A 21467-nucleotide genomic window follows, 5' to 3' on the forward strand; every position below is an offset into this window, starting at 1 on the left:
TCTGCATTTATTGGATCTGGCACTAAAATTCAGAGATAGAGAAAGAAGAAGTTTCTGCTCATTAAAGAAGGGTTTGAAGAAACATTTAATTCCATTTGAGCTCCAGTGCAAATAAGAAGGCAGCTGTTTTCCACCTCTCCTCCTTTGTTCCAACCATTTAGCAGAAAAGGTCAGTGACATTCTGACCTACTCTAAATTATAATAAAATTTTCATAATCAGAACTCAGTCTGGACTAAAAAGCTTACACCTAAGGCACGACTGAGGAAGGAATTTGGATGTAATCTGATTCTTTCTTCATTTCTAGGATTTATAATTACTTGATTGGTAGAACCAAGCATGTAGTCAGTCCTGTGTGGACTGGACTAAATTCTTCAGAGCAGAAAATGGCGCCTAGTCACTTAGGGTAATGTGTTTACAGTGATTACAAGTGTTACAATGGTATTTTATAATGAAATAAAAGCTCTTCTCTCTATCCCAGACAATACTCCAGCCTACTCTGCAGCTACAATACATTACAGCTATTAGAATTCAGCATAAAGAAATGACTGTAGCGAGAAAGTAAAAGTAATTCTGTTCTCCAGGAATCTGTTCTTTCTAGATTTCTTCACAAATTTATGAATTAATTGAATTAATTATTTATTCCTACATAGTTTTACTATTTCATAGGAATGACAGTTTGACAGTGCTTGAGAACTGACAACTCACTAAATGGTTTCAGCCAGGCTCTCTAACAATTTAAGAAAAAGGACAAATTTGACTGCAAAGTTGTCATAAGCACAAGAAGGGACAAAATAATTGTATTTATTTTTATCAAGAAAGCCTCCTAGCTTGGCTTTCTGCTCAGACTACAGCCAAGATGACACCGTGATATTTTAAAAGACTCATACCAAAGTGAAAAGTAAAAAAGAAGGGAATACAAAGGAAATTACCCACCAACTGGTCTCCTTGTTCTAAGTGGGTCAGAACATGTCAGTATTTTCTAAATTTCTCCCATCTCCCAGCCGGAGAAGCATATTGAAGTAAAAATAATGATTCAATGTTTGTGGAGTATCAATAACTTTAAAGGTTATCATACAGAACTGCAGGTTAGCTGCATGGGGGTAAGCAAGATGATTTCCCACATGCAGCAGCACTTTACAGATGGAAACAATCTGCTCATTACTCCGTTTGTTACCCCTTGCCCTCCAAGTCCAGCACACCAGTAGCAGCACAGCCCCCACAGGTACAAAATTGATTTCTTCTCCTCATGGTTCAGCTCTCCAGCCTGGAAAATTGCCCCCCTGGGCTGACTCAGAGCCACAGCAGTGTCTGTCCCCGAGCACATCTGTCCAGAGTTACCTGCGAACACCTCAGTCATGGTTGTGTTCCAGTGCTGGGAGGATGTCCCCAGCTCCAGGGGTGTGTGCTGCAGGCTCATGAAGGGAGGAGCAAGGGCACTGGGAAGCCCATTGCCAGGCAGCCTGCTCTGGCTGGGCACTAACCCACGGAGCGGGAGGCACAGCAGAGCTCCTGTGCACGACCGGGAAATGTTTTTATGACTATCCCAGGGCTTTAAGCAGTCTAATTTTTCAGCTGTAGATCAGGCTTCTGCACAGCAGTGTTTGGCCCAACTTGAAAATCCGTGTACCTTCCAGCAGCCCAGAGCACAGCAGAAGATACTGAGCTCTTCATTTCTAGGTCATGGGCTTAGATCAGCTTTTCCTCAGCTGTGACCAAAAGGCGCTAATGTAAAATATACCCATGGCCCTAACGTGAGGTCAGGAAGGAATCACAGAACCCTTAGGGTTGGAATGGACCTCTGGAGATCACCCAGTCCAATCCCACTGCCACAGCAGGGTCACTGGCAGCAGGTGACACAGGAACATGTCCAGGTGGGCTCGGAATGCCTCCACAGAGGGAGACTCCACGACCTCCCTGGGCAGCTGTTCAGTGCTCTGCCACCCTCAGTGTAAAAAGGTTCTTCCTCAAGTTGAGGTGAAACTTCTTGTGTTTTAATTGCACAACAATCAACCAAAACTTGAGCAGATTATTTCCCAGTGTGAGTCAAGGGAACCAAGTACCCAAGTCAGCTGTTCACACCAAATTAACTGTAACTCTGTGAGACAAAAAGATTTTTATCCTATTTGGAAATCTTTTCAATTTCAACTCAGGGCTCAGAATTTATATTCATATTAATAAGATAACTCCTGTTTGTCTTGCATATGGACAATTTCCTCTTTAATCTCCATTACAAAGTCACAGCTGGGAAAGTTATATAGTTAGGCAGCAAACTTTTTTTATTTTCCTCCTGCAAGTTGTTTGAGATTTTGGAGAACAAACATCCTCTCATACCCTCTTTTGGCTGTCCATACCATTAAACCAAAGCATCCCCAGTTTGTGCTGTGGCCCTGAGGCCATGGGACAGGACATGGCTCACGTGGCAGAGGCCCAAGCTCTGCTGCAGAATGTGCCAACAGTGAAACAGCAGGGTCAAGCACGAGCTCGTGCCTTGACTCACTTGAATTTACTAAGCCTCTGTGTAAGCCTGGGGTCTAATGTAAAACACCATTTTTTCTCTGCCTGACAGCTTTCCTGACAAAGGCTGCTCGCTGGAGGATGCTCCTTTCTCTCAGACCCTGGTGTCACTGTCAGTAATTGACCATTCAGCTTCTACAGCATCATGATTTAACATCTTCCCAGGGTGCCCATGGCCCCTTTGCTGCTCTCAGCTCCGGCTTTTTTGCTGCTGAGGTGCACAAAGCTTTGTCCTGCCCCAGACAATGAAAAGTCCATGTTTGTTACCATTTTGGCTTTCCATTTTTAAACAGGAGGAGAACCTCAAACCTCAGAAAAAAATAATGAATAAAACAAATGTGAAAACACCAATTTTAATGGACACAAATGTACCATTCTGATATTATTGAAACATTCTGGGTTAGGTCTTATGTTTGCAAAACTGTTTCTTCTACCTGTTAGGTGCATTTTGAAATGGGTATTTCTGGGCTGAAAGGATGGAACTTTTCATTTAACAACTGTCAAAATCAGACTTTTCAATATTTCAAAGCTTACTTCTTTTTTTAGACATTACATTCCTCAGAACCTACTCCTTACTGTCAAAAATTCAGTGAATCACTATTTTTCGATGGCAGCAAAAGAAGAAAAGTTTTTCTGAAAAATGCCCTGCTAGGTCTGATGAACTATTTCTCAGTCATACTTGTCCTTGTCTTAAGTTTTGATGAATGCTGCAATGGCTCCATCCCAAAATGCATCATTACAAGATATGCCACTTATGTATTTTTTTTTTTTTTTCCTAAAACAGGCAATGGAAAATTTCCTGAATCTTTTGGTAAAATGCTGCTAGAAGTCATGTGCAAATAAAAGAAATACTGGAAATGCTCACATTAGCCAGTTTCCTGGAGCCACTTAATAGCTGCTTCAGATAGAGATTCAAATCCTTCACTCTTTTGTGTTCAAGATCCATAAAAGGTAAATGCCATGAATGGGGAAACCTGCAAAAGAAGAATATTCGTAAGCATAACTCTTGGACTGTATCTGCTGAAAATATTTCCAGCTCTACTTAACGGAACAAAGACAAGACTTCCTGAGAGGTTTTGCAGGTAAGGGAACGGATGTGTGCAGGGTCCAGAGGATTTTTTAGCCCCTGACTCAGTTTCTTCTAATAATTTGCTAGTAAATTGTCTCATACTGAAGCACTTTTTCTCTCTAAATAATTAATTTAAAATTATGTAAATAAATAAAAAAATCTTAAAAGACACTCCTTTGCATTTTATGGTTTCTAAATATATCTAAATAATTGTCCCTTTATGATCCCAAGAAAACACTGCCTTTTTGCACAACAGACCTCTGATTGCAGCCCAGAGTTGACATATCCTTACCACAGAACATTGAGCACCAAAGCCTTACAGCAACAATGTGACATTTGATGAATATATCATTGCTTGCATTTTTACCTCAGCTATTTAGAGTGTAGATAAGGTTTCCAGAGTCAATCCCTGATCTCATATCTAATTTCAGGGACTAGCATATTAAAAATAATAAATGAAAACAAACTATCATCATAGTAACAAAATCAATCCCAACAAAAGCGGTAACAATAAAAATAGCACAAGTAATGCTCTTGCTGAATTTTTATTAAGATGAATTTAGTTTTGGGTTAGTAAATAAATCACACATGCATAGAATGGCCTTATGTCAATCTTCAAATACTTTGGTGGTTGAAAATGTCAAAACCTCCCATTTCTTTACTTGAATCATCTTTGCATTTTAGAGACCATGCATATTAGATCAGTCAAAAGGTTAGAGTTTTAACAACACACATGATCAATTTATATTAACCTTGCCCTGACAAAGGTTATTTATCTCTCAGGCTGAAGGAGCATTAGAAAAGCTATCTGTGCTAAATTGCACGTAATGGGTTTTGTGATACGGATTGCTAATAGCAGGATGCATAATTAACATTATGCTTTATGTCCTCTAACGCATGAGACAGAGAAAAGTAGAAGTTTTCATCTGGTTGTATTTCAACTCCCCCTGCCACCACTGTAAATAGTCAAGTGTGTCTTGTTTACAAACCTCTTTTTTTTCTGCTATGAGCTTTTTTATCCACTAGATCTCAACAGGTATCTGACGGGCTCAGACGAAGGAGCTGTCTAGTTTGTGATACACTGGAAAGGCACACTCAGCCAGCCTGCAGAAAGGCAGCTGGAAAATCCTGTAGGGAAAAACTCAGGGCTGATGTAACGTAGTTTGCAACGAAACCAGCGAGGGACCAGGATGACATCAGCATGCTGCATATATGTATGAACTTTTGATGATTCCTGCCCGTGGCACTGGACTCTTCCCTCACCAAATCACAGTGGCAGGACACATAATGGGGAGGGAAGAGTGACATGACCCAGGACCATGACATATGTGAACAGCACAGCTAAAAATAGAGCCCAGGTCATTTGGCACACAGAGATAGCCTGTGAATGTTCTGGGGCACAAAAGGACTTCTTTCAAGGGATGGGAGAGAAGAACTGTTTGGAAGCAGCTTAAAGTGAATTAGTCTGTGTAACACAAAGAGAGGGCTCTGGCTGGAAAATGCAGGCCCTCAGAAGATGCATCCGAAGCACAGTGGCCAAACAGAGGACAGAGAAACTGCTGATTGATAGCACCAATAACAGCTGGAGTGAGGGACAACACGAACCTTGTGGCAGCACTGAACCCTTCTTGTAAAAGCCTTTGTGCTTTTGCTGAATCGTGTCTGTGGCTGAAAGCGGCCTTGCCCGTGTCGGGGCACTTGTGTTAGAAAAGGTGAACGTTCCAACCTGACACTCATCTTTGCATCTACTTGAAACGGATCAGAAAATATAAACTTGCACCCTGTGCAGATGTCCTACAGAGCACATTCCATTTCCTATTTGTCTGAACATTGTTCTGGCTACAAATTGTGTCACTTACGTGCTTTGTTGGGCGAAAAGGTTTTTGGCACTTTACAAAACAATAATTAAACACAATTAACACCCTCTGAGAAACCAAATGAGAAGGATGGTGCTGGAGTGCAAGGGCTTGCTTAGGGCAGCTGTGTTCCTAACTTTTAAATAGGGGCTGAATGAACACATGTCAATAGCAAAATTTCAAGATTTTGAGAAGTCTGAGCTTTTGCCATTCATTTCTGACAATGCACTCAGTATTTAGCACTTGTATGAAGAAGCACTCTCATATTTCATTGTTTTCTCCTAATGAGACACGAATATGTACAATTTCACAGAATCAATACCAAGCAGAAACCAAATCCTTTCTGTTAGCAGTTCCAATTATTCTAGTAATATTAAACATTTAACTTTTTAAATCAGACATATTTAAACTGATTTTGTGGTTACATTGTGGAACAAGGCTTTTTCCTCCCTTTGAAGCATCTGGCATCAGCCAGAGCTGGAGCTTTGTAACACACAGGCAGACTAATGGTCTGATATGGCATGGCAGTTTCAGTAATAACTTCCTATAAAGAAATAATTAGGTTTTTATTATTAGAATAAAATCTGGGATACATGAAAAACCTCAAATTAATGAAGTTCTGTTAGAAAACAACCCAAAACTTTAACATTAAAAAACCATGCCTATCAAGAAACATCATAAAATGGATTGTTTTAACACAATTTTAGGGAAAGATCTTGCAGTGACAGGATACTGCTGGGACTGAATTATGGCAATAAAGCACTGGAGCTCCTAGAGACAGCCTCAGTATACGCAGATTAACCCTCTGTGAGTTCTGAAGTGCTCTTTAGCAGTGAAAATGTTGTGAAGGATTTTATTAGAGGTAGATTTATCTGAAAAATGGCTAGTACTATTTTTGAAATTCACTACAGGGTTTCTGAGGTTTATAAGTTTCTGAAGAAAAATGTATTTTCTTTCAAAGGGTTCTGCTCACCACAGGAAAAATTCATAAAAAGGTACTTGTTAAATATTTTATTTTACAACCTAATAGTTAGCCTGAAAGTATCCCCAAATCAAAACCATGATTAAAGCACTTTCAGTATTTGTTTAGTGAAATTTCAATTCTCACCAGCTGCTGCAAACCAGTTCATGTGAGAAAGCCATAATGAATCAAATTGGAGTCAATGAAATCCCCTCAGGCAGGAGACAGATTCTCTAGAATAAACTAACCTTAGCCATTTTTCAGAATACTTCTCACAAGCTCGGGGGAATACCAACTTTGGATCTGAAATTCGTGGGCTTTAAGTCAAACCGTGTTGTTTGTGGCTATTTACTTCAGGTCAAACCCGAAGACCTTTCTCAAGCGTATCACTTGAATCTCAGCTGGTTCAAGTAAGATGCTGTATTTTAGGCCAGCTTTATGGTTTTTTGCAGACTGAGCCTGAATAAGGGCTTGTACCAGGTAAGTCAGAAGGACTGTCTAAGAGAGGACTACTTTGTACTCAGTGGTGTATGCAGTATAACGTATATGATATATATATATATATAGGAAAAATAACTCCCCTTGTGTTAATAAAGCCATGGACAGTCGTTACATAAGGCAAAGATGATTTAAATAAGGCAGAAATAAACCATGGGACCCACTGCCCCAGGAAACTGTAAAGAAATAACATTCAGAAAATGAAAAGCAGGAATGGACACGCATATGGATAAAAAGTAACATTCAGAATTATTGCAACTAATGACGGCATATTTTTCAAAAGATATAAAACTGAATGATGTGAGGCACAAAATATTGGGTTTGGGGAAGGACAGAACATAAGATTATTGTGTATTTCTCAGCTGGGAGTATGTGCATCATGTTCTAAAAATGTTCATCATGGTGCTAGAGTCAGAGATTTCTGTTCTGACCCACTGTGAGCACTCCTACATTGCTTTAACATATGGACCTTGCCATGAGTTTTGATAAACATAATGCAGAAAATAAAAACTATTAAAGGCACCTTAAATGAAGTCAACACCACTTACCCTTTAATTTCAGGAACAGTTTTGTCAGGCCCAAGCTGTTCCCCTTTTCCCCCCCCATTAAAAAAGGAAAAATAAAATATAAAACTTAGACTGTCACAATGGTTTCTGATTCAGTTTCTTCTGGGGCTGAATAGAAGGCTTGATAGAATATCTTGCTCTGCCTTTGTGTTTCTAAAAATACCTCTGCCGTGAATATTCTCACGGATTTGTGTGAGCACAGGAGAGAGAACCACTTAACAGCACAATAACATTCACTAATACACTGCCTTACTCTGGGAGGGCATGAGATGGGAATTGCTTCTGGAGATGGCTGTGAAGTTTGGAGAACTGTTCGAATGATTTTTCCACGAAGGTAACCACATTGCAGGTTTGCACCACCTGGATGAGATAGAGCTGTGTGGGGGGAAAGGGAGAGGCAGAGAAGAGAAATTATCAGAGAGGCAAATTAAAAAAAAAAAAGTACAAGAGAATATATAGGGTGATTTTAACAAAGAAAAACCTTCCTTTAATGTAGTGCCAAGTGCCAGAGAATTCAGTTTGTAATTCACAGTCTTTGCTGCACGGAAAGAGAAACTTGTCTGGGTAGCATACAACTCAAACACTGAAAGATCACTGCAGTGTGTGAAAACTAATAGTGCACCATTAAGGCATCGTATAACAGCCTCCAATTTCTATTAGGCTTCCTAATTTTGTGCCATGCTTTCCTTCTGGATGCTTTAATTAGCTCTTGATTTATTTTTCACTATGGGGAATGAACTGTTCTCCTTAATGGCTCCCTGCAAATATCTGTCTGCCTGGTGTTTTTGCTCTCTGGTAGCTCACTGCTTATGGCACCACTATTCATCCAATGATGCTTTTAATGTGGCACAAGCACATCTTCTATAAAGGAAGAGGGAGAGTGTATAAGTTCTTGAAAGAGTCATTAAAAATCCAGGCAAATGAGGGTGAGCAAAGAACATAATACATACAGAGTCAGGCTTTTTGCAGAATCCCAAAATGGTGGCCCTTGCGATTGACCTCTCTGTGTCCAGCATCATCCATTCCTGAGGGACAGTCTCTGGAGCTGAAGGCTTTGCAGAGCTCCCCACTGACATCTGTACAAGCGTGTGGATCAAGTTATTGAGTTTAACAGGAAAGCACTCCAAACTTTCCTTTATTTTCCTGAAGAGTGAACAAACAGAGGAGGTGCTATTTATGCATCTGTTTTGTTTCCACTCCTTGACCCCTCTTTTTATGGATACAAGACCAAAAAATCCCAGATTCTAAAGCCTACCTCCCATACCCACAGACACACACACACACACACACCAGTCGCTGCTATTTGCACTGCAGCCCCTCCAGCCCCTGAGCTCCAGTGCTCAGAGGAGTGCTCTTGCCACAGCCTGCCTCAGGGCTTAGCTTGGAGCAGCTCTTCGTCACGAGCTGGATACCAGCCTCCTTTCAGACATCAGGGACAAGTGGAACAGTTCCATGTGTGTTTTGAGGAGTTCCAGGGCTGAAGAGCAGGTGTTCATTTTGCCAAGCAGGAGAGAAGGCACTGGTTATGATTACATTTATTTTTGGTTGCACTAACCTCACATGAGCTTACACGTGTTTGCACAAGGCTCTTGGATTCAATTTGTGATTTAGCTGTGCGTGATGTGCTGCTAAATCCTCTACCCAGTTCTTAAAAGCTCTATCCCTGTGGAACTGCTTAAGATGAACTAAAAAAGAGAGAGAATTTTTCTCCTGGTATCTCCCTCCATCTCATCCCTGTGCAAGGGGAGCCAGAACACTGTTTTGACTTCCTAGAGTTTTGAGATCTTTCATCAAAAAAGACACAATAGATAAAAAAACCCCTAGATGAACATGGAGATATATATGTACTGCAAATGTGAAAGTGAACTCAACTTGAGAAATAACACTGCAAGAAAATAACAGATCTTTGAAGAGTGAGATGCACTACTCTTTAGAAAACACTTGCTCTTTTGAATTCAGTTGCTAATTGAATTTTGAAGACCTATTAACTTCTGATGGTAATTTTTTTTTGTTTCTCTGCTTATTTCTAAGCTCTCTGAAGATATCCTAGATCTGTTCTGATGTTATAGAACAACAACACATCAGTTTCAAGTTGTATGGCAGCAAACCACTACCAAATTGTCAGGGTTTTGCTGTGTTTTCTTTTTCTTTTTTTTTTTTCTCTCCCAGTGTTGGATTATATCTAACTATGTTACAAGGGCTGGCAACACCCTTAACCACCTTCATCATGCCTTGTTCAAAGCTGAACAAATGCTTCACCTGTCATTTCAAATTAGAATCTTATTCATGGGTTTCTGTGAGTGGGTTGGAATGTGTAGTGCAATCATTTGAAATCAACTCCATTCATCGCATTAGCCTAATTTCCATGATCTCAGGTGCTCCAGCTAAAGTCTGTAGCTTCACAGATGAAACCAATCCAGAAAGAATAACGAATATTCTACCTACAGACAGCTCCCCAGCTCACCCCCCTGAAATTCAGATTTTATTCAAAATAATGTGTGAATTTATCCTACACTAATTAGGCATAGTAAACTGAGGAGAGAGGTATATGTTCCCCTTAATGTAATGCAAGGAAAGGTACCTCTGAATTGATTTGGTTGATTATCTTAATTATTAATTAAATTCTTCAGAAACAGATACATACAAAATATTTAATAAATAAAGAAATTAACACTCTGATGTAAAACAAGAAAACAAATCTCATTTCAAAATACTAGTACAAAATCAATTCAGTTATGATTAACTAGGCTGCATCAGAGGTGAACTTTTCCTTTTTAACTCCTATGTATTTAATTTAATGCATAGTTTAAACACTTCCTAAATCACTGAGACATTAGGTTATAGAATCTGTAACTGGCCATATTATAGCAGAGCAGCTAGGGAATTTGCCACTTTACTGTAAGAGGCACGTGAACTTTGCAGCTAAACACTCTGCATTTTAACTTACATAAAACAGGCCTCAGCTTGTAAATTAGTACTAATTCAGACATCATCATTACACAGAACTGATATCAGACTACCACTATTCCTTCCATGGATCCATTAGGCTTCCAAAATACTTTTAAAACCCAGATTGCTAATCACATACTTTAAACACAGCCTTGTGTTGTCATTGTTGCAGATTTTCCCTGTGAGTTATTTGAAATGATTATATTTAAAGTCAAATAAGAACAGAAGTATGAGTTGTTTTCTCCCCTCTCGATACCCTCTTTTGTCTGTATGCAGTCCTCTTTGCTAGAATAGAAAACATTAAGCAAACCTTATTACAGGCAATGGACAAAGAATTCAAGGCCTCTTTGCTATTCTGATGCCATCTCAGAGCAAGGTGGAACAACTCTGCTTGTGGCTCTCTGCACTTTCTTTTAAGGACAAATTGGCTTAAGGGAACCCTCTTTCCCTAAAGCTGGTTCCTAACTATGCACAGAGCAATGGGGTACATCAAACCCATGTGTCTTATCTTTTTGAGATCTTGCAGTTTATTTCTGGCCTGGATTAGTTCAGTGACCCAGTTTATCACATTGTGGTACCTGATTCCCCCTTCTGCTAGCATTTTAAAAGTTCATCCTGAGGACCAGTGGTGGAAGCTTCTCCTTGAACTCTCCCAGATCCCCATACACCTTTTTATCTCTACAGCCACATTAAGCTTAGCAGTAGTTGAAAGAAGTAAGGTCATGGGTATTCTTTGTAAAAATCCTCCTCTTGCTCCCTGGCCATTACCACCTTTGCCTGTGACCAAAGCTGGCTCTGCCTTCACAAAGATGACAAAAAGTTTATTATTTATTTCAGAGCTCTACTAGCCCAAGCTGCATAGAAAATTAGTGCCTGATGGTCTAGAGATAGCTAAACTAAGTGAACAATACAAAGGGCATTAAAAGGACAGGTTAATCAGAAGAAAACAGGAAACTGTCATTAACTAGAGTAATATTAGCAGTGAATCCAAATATTGCCAACACAGTTTTCAGAGAGAAAAATTCTGTTTTCCACATGACAATAACTGTTTACCATGCAGATTGGTGTCTGACCTACTTCTCAGAAAAGAAAGTTAAATATCTGGGATTATTGGAAAGAAATGGCTTTCTGCTTTCCACCTGCTGAATTGACTTTGAATTTCAGATTTGGCTTCAGTCTTTCTACAGAGCTGTCAAATTACAGTATCAGGTAAAACATGAACAGACTGGCTGGCTGCTTGTGTAAAAGGAGATGGATGGAAAGTTTGGCTAATATTTTCAAGAGTGACTAGTGGTAGCTGGAGACTCGAGTTTTAGGAAGCAGACATTTCTTATGGGGCAGGTATATCCCATAAGAGGGCTGATTCTTAGATTTTTCTGGACACACCAGCCTTTATACACAGCAGATAAAATCATTATTACTGACTAGTTATTAAGATCTTAGTCTTGGTGGATATTTCTTTATCATTCATGATGGTATGCTGCTTCTCATTTCCATCTAGGCCAGAAAATCATTTAGAGTATAATAAAATCTATTTTCATGGGATTCTCAGATGTTAGTGAACATTGTTTCATTTATATTCCACATTTCCATCCATGAATTTATAAAGCTCCATTTTAAAACAAGTTGGGTAGTACGTCCCCATACTCTTAATAGACTTTTGCAGAATATTACTGCTTTCATCAACAGACTGAATTCCTCAAAAATCATTAATTCAAGGAGGAAGTCTGCCTTCTGCTCCTTTGGAGCACATACACCACAATCTTGACAAACTACTTCAACACCACTGAAATAAAGTTTAGCACCATAGTTTGCTCCATTCCCTTTCAGATGCCACCAACTTTCACCATGTTTCACCTGTTTGGGAAATTTCTTGCTGAAGTATTTGCAGCCACCTGAGAAACAGAGATTGGCTGATCAGTTTGAGATCAGTGTCATGTTTTGAAAGGAGTTACTGTGGATTGTCCAGCTTGAAAACTGCTGGCATTTGTGGTTTGGAGTGGATATGTTCGACGTGAGCAACAACAGGTATCTAAAAAATGAGTCCATTAATAAATAAAGACAGCAGCTGACCCAAGCAGCACCCCCCTCCATCAGGCTGCTGAAGATATGCAATGTGCTCCCCTGGTAATTGTCAGATCCATCCTGCATCTCTTATTCATGGGTTTCTATGAGTGGGTTAGATTGCACAACGCAATCAATTGAAATCAACTCCATTCATTGCATTAGGCTAACTTTATGCTCTTTAAACCAATTTTAAATATACATCCCTGTGCAGGCACGTTAAAAATATCAGGCAGTCTGCCACATCATGCTGACATTTGAAGACATCTGCAGAAAACCATAAAGAAAATTTATATCCAGAGGTAAGATGGGTTTCTGACAAAACTGTGTTGTCAGGGGAAGAGGAGAGGAGGGAGGGGTAAGGATCAAATTGAGTTTCAGGGATCAAACTGAGTTCAGGGCAGATGCTGGAGAGACAACGATGTTTCATTTGGCAGTAGGTGCACAGGACTGACAAGGAAACACAGAAACTCTTGTTTAACTCTCAACTGGTGCATTGTTTATCCACGATGTGAGGGTGGGACCTTCCAGAGGGCTGGAAGCTGTGAGACTCAACGCTGCTGCTCATCAGCTTGTAACAGGGAACTGACCCCATGTCAGAAGAGCTGCACACAAATGAGACCACAGACTGCTGCACATGACTTAAATCAAGAATGAGACCAAAGGAATTCAGTAAAACACAGAATGTTTTATGAGCCTGAAAGGGGTCAGTACTTTACAGTCCAAACTCCGACACAATTGTTCTGCTGGCCAAAGAGGTGACGGCAAAGAACAAATTAACATTGTTCTGCCAGGAGTATTTGTGACATCATTCATCATTTCATGTTGGTTTTAAACAACAGTAGGGCCAATGTCAGTGTTATGGCTAAACCAAACTCAGAAAATTGCTAAAAGCAACCCATTTCTACAGAAACACAGGGAAATACTGTTCTCCTATTTCCACTAGCAGCAGATTGGGATTTTCAGTAGATATATTGTATGATTGAATCTGAAAGATTACAATAACTACCTTGTACTTAGAACAAGAAACAACTTTCTGTTGGCAACATTTAACATTCTGATGACTGCAGTCTTAGTCTAGAAAAGAACTTTTAAAAATCAGTGAAGTGTTTTTGGAAGCAATTATGGAGAAAAGGGAGCTACAAATTATGAGGGATTTGAGAACTACCAGAAGTTGTGCTAATAATCAGAACTTCCAATTTCCTTGTCTTTCTAAGGGCAGCTTGAAAAATAGATACAGGAACAAGCTGGAGATTGACCATGAAAAGTATGTAACTGGATTTTTTTCTCATATCAATATTTTGTATAACAAGGACATAAGGAATAAAGATGATGTAGATAGCACAAAGCTCACAAAAATCTCAATATATTAACATTCCCAAAGCCAGGTTGGAAAGTGTTTTTGCAGAGGCACAGTCTCTGCATAGATCCGAGTATCAGGCCATGCCAAAGTCTTCATTTTGAAAAGTTCCTGGATACAATTTCCAAAGTAAAATCCTACTAGATATGAGGCTTGATATTCTCCCCATGTTCAAATATGTTGAAATGCTAATAAATTTTTTTAATCACCACAAATAATGTTCAAATGAATAGAAATTAGAATAAAGGAGAAAAAAAGCTCCAAAAGAAATTAGATCCATGGAAATTCATGAACTAATGTAAAGGGATTTTCTTCTTGCAAATGAGCATATATAATAAAAACACATCCTAAGAATATTAATGAATAAAATATGCACTCTAGCAATATCTGTCCCTTCTACGTGATGTAATGATCTCCATGGACAATGACAAACCTTCAGCATTTTGAAGGAAATTGGAACAACAGCTCTGAGTTCGCAGAACGCATTTTAAGAGAAAATGCAGTTTCAAATAACAGAGCCCACAGCACAACTGCTTTGTTGGTGTGCAAGAACTGAGTGGAACTTCCACTCTGACAGCCTTCATTTCCTTTACACCATCTCTAAGAAGAAATCTAAGGGGAAGAAGGACATGCTGGTCTCTGAGTCCTACCTATAGTCTCTGTGAGCTGAACAGGATTTCCTAAGCCTAACACAAACCTCTACCAGGCAACAAAGCACACCAGCTCTTCTTCCAAAACAGTGTTGGCCTTATTCCACATGCTTTGGCTGAGGAAGACTGCAGGTGAATTCCCACTCTGAAGTTCCTAGCCCTCAAAAGAAAGAGCGTGGAGATACGGCTCTGTCCTGAACCAAGTCTTCATCCTTCCAGCTAAGCAAGGCTGCAACCCTAACCATAACTGACCCAGCTGAAAACTGATCCTTTCCACCTCCAGAGGGGTACCAGCTCTGAGCCTTGCATGATACTGATGCAATTTTCACTCTAAAGACTCAGATTCCCCTGCTTGTTTTGTATATCCCAGCCCTTTTCCACTAACTAAACGACCTGGGTATTTTACCCATGAGAGACAGACACAACCACCCAAACTATTTGACAGAATCAAGACTTTAATTAGAAACTGCATGTTTCCTATTTGAAGTGGAAATATAAGTCTGTAATTTGGGAATATGTGAAATTTTAAAGAAAAGGATAAGGTAGGAGTTGATGGTAAATGTGAAGCTGTAATTAAATTTTAAAATATAACAGTCTTGCTAAGAGGCAATAGTGAAAGAATATGAAAAAAACAAGTGTTGCAGGAGAAGGAACTCAGTGCTATGCTGTGTGTAAAGTCATGGAACAATAGTTTTGTTTGACAAGTTCGTCCCTTTTTTTTTTCAAAGAAAGGTCATCCTTAAAGTCTCTCTCTGTCCCAGCCTTCTCCAAACTTTGTTTCCTCAGATTGTAGCAGATTCTAGTACACATAACTAGCAAAAGTTAGACACGTAAACAGCAAAATGTTAATTTCCCAAAACTTTCACAAGGCCAGAAGAGTCTGGGTCGCTTTGCATGGATAGAGGGTGCCCAGGGCGCACAAATTCATAGTCCTTGGGAAATGATGGTGCTGCTCAGGGCAGACTCTGACAGGGAGATTTGGTCTCATGCTGTGCCTAGAATTACAAAGTAGGTTTCCAGTCCCAGGTAAGTCTCCACTCATTCCATCTACAGCATCATCACATCAACAGCTGGAATTATAGGTAATGCCGGGGCTTGACCTGAAAGATCACGACTGAGGGCTTTAGACTGACTTTATGCACATCAGCTGCAGCTCCTCATCACTAATCCCCAGTCATTATCACAAACAGGTGAAATGTTTCATCATCCTAACAGAAATGAAGCTTTAAATGTTTAAATGAATATTCACTCACAAGGCTTTTCTGTGATTGATCTGTTAGCTGTTTAAAAGCAAGAATCAGCACTGTTTTGCAGATGGAGACACTACAACTAGCAAAGGGAAAGTAACTTCTCTGAGGCAACACAGAAGGTCAAAAGGGGAAGAGAAAAAGGAATAAAGTGCAGAAATTGAAGGCTCTCATTCAGACCATTGACAAGCTGAACCTCTTTAAGCAGCCCAAATCCATTTACATGTAGCTGCTGCATTTAAAACCAGAGAGAAAACCCAACTAGATACAAATCAGGATGGTTTTGCCATGAAAGCCTAAGAAATCTCCAGGTCCTGAGTAAGTGACTCAAGTGTACCACAAATGCACAACTGTTTCTTCCAGAAATTAGAGGAAATTCGTTATAACATGCATAAGGAATGACTTTTTAAAAGTAAACCTGTGAAGACAAATTATTCTTTTGTGTCATTTCCCTGATTACACCTTCTTAACACAAGAGAAAAATTGCATCATGCCTGAAGAAGACAAGGCTTCTGGATTATATTTTGGTTTTACCTTGTAAAGTAGCTTGTAGCCTGGAGATCTGAGTCCTGAGGACGGAGGTTATCGTACACATATTTCAGATCCTGGATGCTGTTTAGCTCAGGCAATCCTGCATGCAGCATCTAAAAGTAAAGAAATGTTAGGTCATTAGTCCACTGTTCTACTGAAAAGAAATTTAAATGAAATGGGCCTAAGTGAGAAAAGAAAGGTTTTACACCAAAACATCTTGTAAAACAGCTTTGCTGATCTGAAAAGTGGTTCTGATGCTAGAGCAATGCCTGGAATAATAAAGTGAATATATTGCATTGTAAACCTTCACACCGAGGCACCTGAAAGGGCCATGGGTCAGAATCAACGATCCATTTTAGTTATTCATTTTCTCTTCAGATACCATACCTTCAAGGTGTGCATTGCTAAGCCTCCTTCAGAGCCTTCTAATGGTGATAAAGGGAAGGTGACCAAATTCAGCCACCTGAACAGTAGTAACCACATTTCTGTTGTGCTCACAGTGTTGTATTAGCCCTAATTCAATTTAGTGCAACGTCACCCTCTCATTTGTAACTCCCGGTTCCACCATCACTACCCTGGACTCCTCCTGCAAAGGGATCACAGATTCACTCCCTTTACAGTCAGAGGAGGAGAAAAGGTTCTTCAGACACTGATTCATGGCAGGAGCCCTGAGGTGGGCAGAGAGAACTGCCCTCTGGAGGAGGTATCGCTGTCCGTCGATGAGGAGCACAACTGTTCTAGTTAGTTGGCCAGATTGGATTAGAAAAACAAATAGTGCCAATATTCCCACTGCAAAGTAAAAACCTGAGGAGATTAGACAGCTGACTGTGTCCAATTGCCCACACAGCTCTCTCCAGGCATTTTCAAATGTCAACAACAACAACAACATTTCCTCACTTCAAAACTTACTGATTTTTCCTCAACAATCACAGCAAGTTGGGAGTGATGCTTTTTATTGTGTGTAATGCAGAAAAACATTACTCCTTCACATTGCTCAGAAGGAAATGTATCTGAATTTGCAGTCACTGCTGTGTATTCTTCATTGATGTTTATGTCTAGCTCAGAAAGACCCATTGAGTTTTTCAAGTAACAGCAAAGAAAAAAGGAAGCACTGATTTTATTTTAAGGTTATTTCTTCAAAAATTCTCAATATTTCTACATTTTCTTTTTGACATCTTGCTCAGCCCTGTTCTAAGATACCACTGGACAGTCAGATTGCTGTCTACACAGAGTTTTGGCTGGCAAGGAACAGAGAGGCAGAAAGCTCAATGAAGTGAATTAAAGTGAGTTGACAGCAGGGACAATAACAATATCCAGCACTGAAGGACGCTCAGTGCTGTTTATCAATATACCTTCATCCCATTTATAAAAGATGATAACAACTCCTGCCCCCTTGAAATTTCTGATCACAGTGGAGGCAAGTGGATTAATTACTTGTTCTCTAGCATCATCCCTAAGATCCTTTTAATAATTTTCTATATGAAAAAATCTTTATAACATAATGGAGTTTGCATTTCTTTAAACTAGTCAGAAGGTGTTTGTGTCCTGCCATCACCCCCTTTATAATAGTTCACATCAAATCTTTAATGAGAGAAAAGGTGATGAACTACAGGCATTTACACAGCTGAACTCAGCCAGCAGACTCTTGGGTCTCCCACAGATGTTTCTGTTTTTGAAAGTGATGGAAACTTCATGGATTATTTCTTACTCCCAGTAGCAAATGTCAGTACAGCTTTAGAAACATGCTGCTCACCACCAAGAAATAATATTAATTCCCAAACTGGGCCAAAAATCCCTCAATTTGTTCATAATCATGTTTGCTGGAAACCACCAATTGTCACTGGTCACCAAGGGTACAGTTTACTATTCTGAGAGGTATTACCTTTTTTAGAAACAGTCTTACTGTTAAGCATCCGAGAAAACAGAACACGGGAGTAGAATTAAAGATTAATGATACAGATTTCCAAACAGTGAGAGAAATCTTAGACTGTCACTGGTACAAATAAGCAGTGGTTAGTTAATCTTATCCCTCCATGATGACATCTGAAATTCTGTATGGAAATGAATTCAAAGTAGAAGTTCACAGTCTACTTATTTTTTCCAGAAATGGCCCATGGAACTGAAGTATTTTGATGTTTACAGTTTCTGACCAACATCCCACTTCAAGTGCAGAAACAGACTCACCTTTCCAAACATTACTGGCAAAATCAAGGTGTTCCCAAACTGGTCTTGTTTGTTTAATTCCTTTTGCTATGAAGAGCTCGTTGACGGGGTGTGAGTGTGCTGCCAGTCATTTTTCAATTATGAAGTGCAACACAACTGACTGAGCTGCTGCCCATGGACAAATATTAAGACAAAACTGGATGCTGACTTTTAGCTCAGCTCTATTACCTCTGCTACAAGATCAGCAGAAACAAAAGATGCAGCATGTCCTGAATGCAGACAAACCTGAGCTGCGGCCAGGCAGAGATCATTATTTCAGAGCTCTTGCTAGGAGCATTTTCCTAACATGCTCTATTATCCCAGAGTAATCTAACATCATTATCTCTGCTGCTTGCAGAAAGAGGGACTGCCCTGGGGACAAGGAGATGGGCAGGAGATGGGGCTTTATTTGCACCACACAGTTTTAGGCAACCTGTTCAGAAATGTAGGGATTACTGCTGTGGATGGGAGAAGTGGGGTGGTGCTGAGCTTTCTAGAGGCTCTCTAACTTGGACAGGATCTCCTACAACCGCACTCTGCACTGCTTCCAGGGTGAAACTGTGCTTTATGATGGGAATGTAGTTTTGTTGCACCTTTGTGACTACCTAGCAGCAAGCTCAAGGGATCTGGAGCAATCCTTCCTGTTCCATATTAGGGAATCTCTCACTGAATCACTGCATGAGAATCCATGGACAAGATGGAAGAGGCAAGATGAGAGATTCCTTCCATTTCTCTCGCCCTTCTCCACTGCATAAGTTGGAGGTGATAAAGTAGTGTTAACTGAGCAACATTTTGGCTGTACCCCAATCTCAGCAGGAGCTCTGTTTATAAGGCCACGAAGACTTTTTCAGGCACAGACCACTCCCCTAGGTCACGGGGGCCCTGCATATAAATTTTGGATTGGTATCTTAGCCAAGCATCTTAGCAAGTATTACTTAATGTAACATTCTCCTTGTACCCATGAAGGGGAAAATCATTAACCTCTCGCACACAAGTAAATAGAGGCATAAATCAGATATGGAATTTGCCATAGCACATGAATTAGTCGGAGTACTTAAAGATAAAAGCTCCTAGAGCTTTTAAAACTCTATACAAAAGAATTTTTAAACCTGTGTCAATATGGGCAGTTCTCTCTCGTTCCTATGCTTGCCAGCCTGAGAAGGGACTGTGGAAATGTGCAACCCCCCCATTCTAAAGGCATTGTTGTAGTGCACTGCTGCTAAGTACTGTCAGATCACCCACCCTGTGAAATATTTACCTTACTTTGTCTTGTAAACACAAACAGGAATGGTAAATGAAGACCTAGGAAAAGGGCTGAGTGAAATTCCTGAATGTACAACTTTTACCCAGCTTCTTTTGCAGTTTTCTGCTCTTTTGTAAAAAATAATGCATTATGAAATGGAAAAACACCAAGCAGCTTAGTTTTCCTTTTCTCAGAAATCAGTACTGAAAGTGGGCAGTTTTCTTGCACAGGAAGTGCAGCACTAACGTTATCAACTGTGCACCTGACAATCTTCAAATCAGGGTGCTACTGGAGAGCAGTACAGCAGAGAAGTGGTAAAAGGGAAAAGAATCCCAGAGCAAAATGATTTTTGGTTTCATCCTCAAGCTTCTTACCATCTCTATCAGGTTCAGGAGTAGCTGGCTGTGTTTCCTGACAATATTATAAGCTCGACAACAAAGCTCCACAAACTCGTGAAAACGCTGTGGGTTTTTTCCACCTTCTGTTATGAAATACTCCATCTCTGATGTGAATATGAAGGGAGCTCGGTCCCTGCAAAAGAGAGCAATTACATGAGAAATTTCACTGAAAATAGCTAATCATGCAGGACAGTTAATATTTGTAACTCATTATTCACATTTGTGTTTTTCAATATTACCTTCCTCATTATTCCATCTCTCCCTTTCTCAGTGTGAAAATCTCTATTGCTCTGACTAATCGGGGCAGAGTGAGACTTTACAGAAAGTTTCCTAGTGAGAAATCCAACAACTGAACAAGTGTTTTCTTCTGGCTCTTCTTTGCTTTTCTTTTTAAACCCTCATTGCTTTAATTTCTTGACTCCAGCCTGAAAGTGAATCTGGAAACAAGTTCTCCCTTGGTATTGAAATATTTAAAAGTTGTTCTCAAAGAGGGTGGGTTATAAATATCAACTCTCTACTAGGCAAGAAGGGAATTTAAGAAAAAACCCTACACCTCCACAATCCAACAACAACTACAAACCCCCAAGCTATGATGCTACCATTAAATATACACCATCCTGAAGAGTTGTTTCTGACTTAAGTTAAAACAGAATATAAATACATTGTCTTGTTTTTTCTACAGTTGCTCTGTGTTCACCCTTGGGTAAATGAGGTGCAGAATCTGACAACATGGCTTGCCTTTTTTTCTCATCACTAGCAGAGTTTGTGGCTATGGCATGCTATTGCAGAAGAAAACAGATTAGCCAGGCTTCTCCTAACAATCCTATCATTCAATAGTTTGAGAAAGGCCTGATAAACTGCATCCTCACACAGAAAAACCTACTGCAGTGATTTACTCATCACAACTGTGTACACAGAGCCATGTAAACAGATTAGAGGGCTCTATTCCAAGGCAATATACACTGTGTGTTAACCCCTAATTCAAAATAAATTTAAATAAACTCAATGTTCTTGGTAAGTTCAAATGCAGAAACAAATTTTAGGAAGTCTATTTCTTGCTAAAACCTCAAACATGGGCTGAATCAACCCATTGCTTCCTGATGCATTCATAAATGAGAAAGATGAGCTCTCTTGGGAGTTTTCCTCATCTTCCCATAAAAGTGCCTGCCTTATGTTACTGCAGAAAGAAAAACAAGTTGTCATGAGATTATAGGCACAGCTGGAAGTTTTAGTCACAAAAATTGCTCAGGTGGCCGTCCCACTTTTATGTTTGGAAATGGCAGCTAACTTTGAATCCAGACCTCCCATGGTTGTCATTCACCTCCAAACAGTCCAGGCCATTAGGGTGGGGTTTTAAA

General features: G+C 39.8%; 1 protein-coding gene across 4 annotated transcripts in view; it reads right to left on the reverse strand.

The window, feature by feature from the left end:
- The window catches only part of PIK3C2G (phosphatidylinositol-4-phosphate 3-kinase catalytic subunit type 2 gamma), a 188301-nt gene that overhangs the window by 32687 nt on the left and 134147 nt on the right, over positions 1 to 21467 (reverse strand). For all 4 annotated transcript variants that reach the window (XM_032107350.1, XM_032107351.1, XM_032107349.1 and 1 more), the window contains 5 exons: positions 20086 to 20242; positions 16270 to 16379; positions 8416 to 8608; positions 7719 to 7840; positions 3381 to 3489 (listed from right to left, as the gene is read on the reverse strand). In XM_032107350.1, the coding sequence (XP_031963241.1) occupies positions 3381 to 3489; positions 7719 to 7840; positions 8416 to 8608; positions 16270 to 16379; positions 20086 to 20242 (691 nt within the window). The remainder of the gene's footprint in view (positions 1 to 3380; positions 3490 to 7718; positions 7841 to 8415; positions 8609 to 16269; positions 16380 to 20085; positions 20243 to 21467) is intronic.

The sequence above is a fragment of the Corvus moneduloides genome, chromosome 4 (assembly GCF_009650955.1).
Source record: "Corvus moneduloides isolate bCorMon1 chromosome 4, bCorMon1.pri, whole genome shotgun sequence".
Lineage (NCBI taxonomy): Eukaryota > Metazoa > Chordata > Aves > Passeriformes > Corvidae > Corvus > Corvus moneduloides.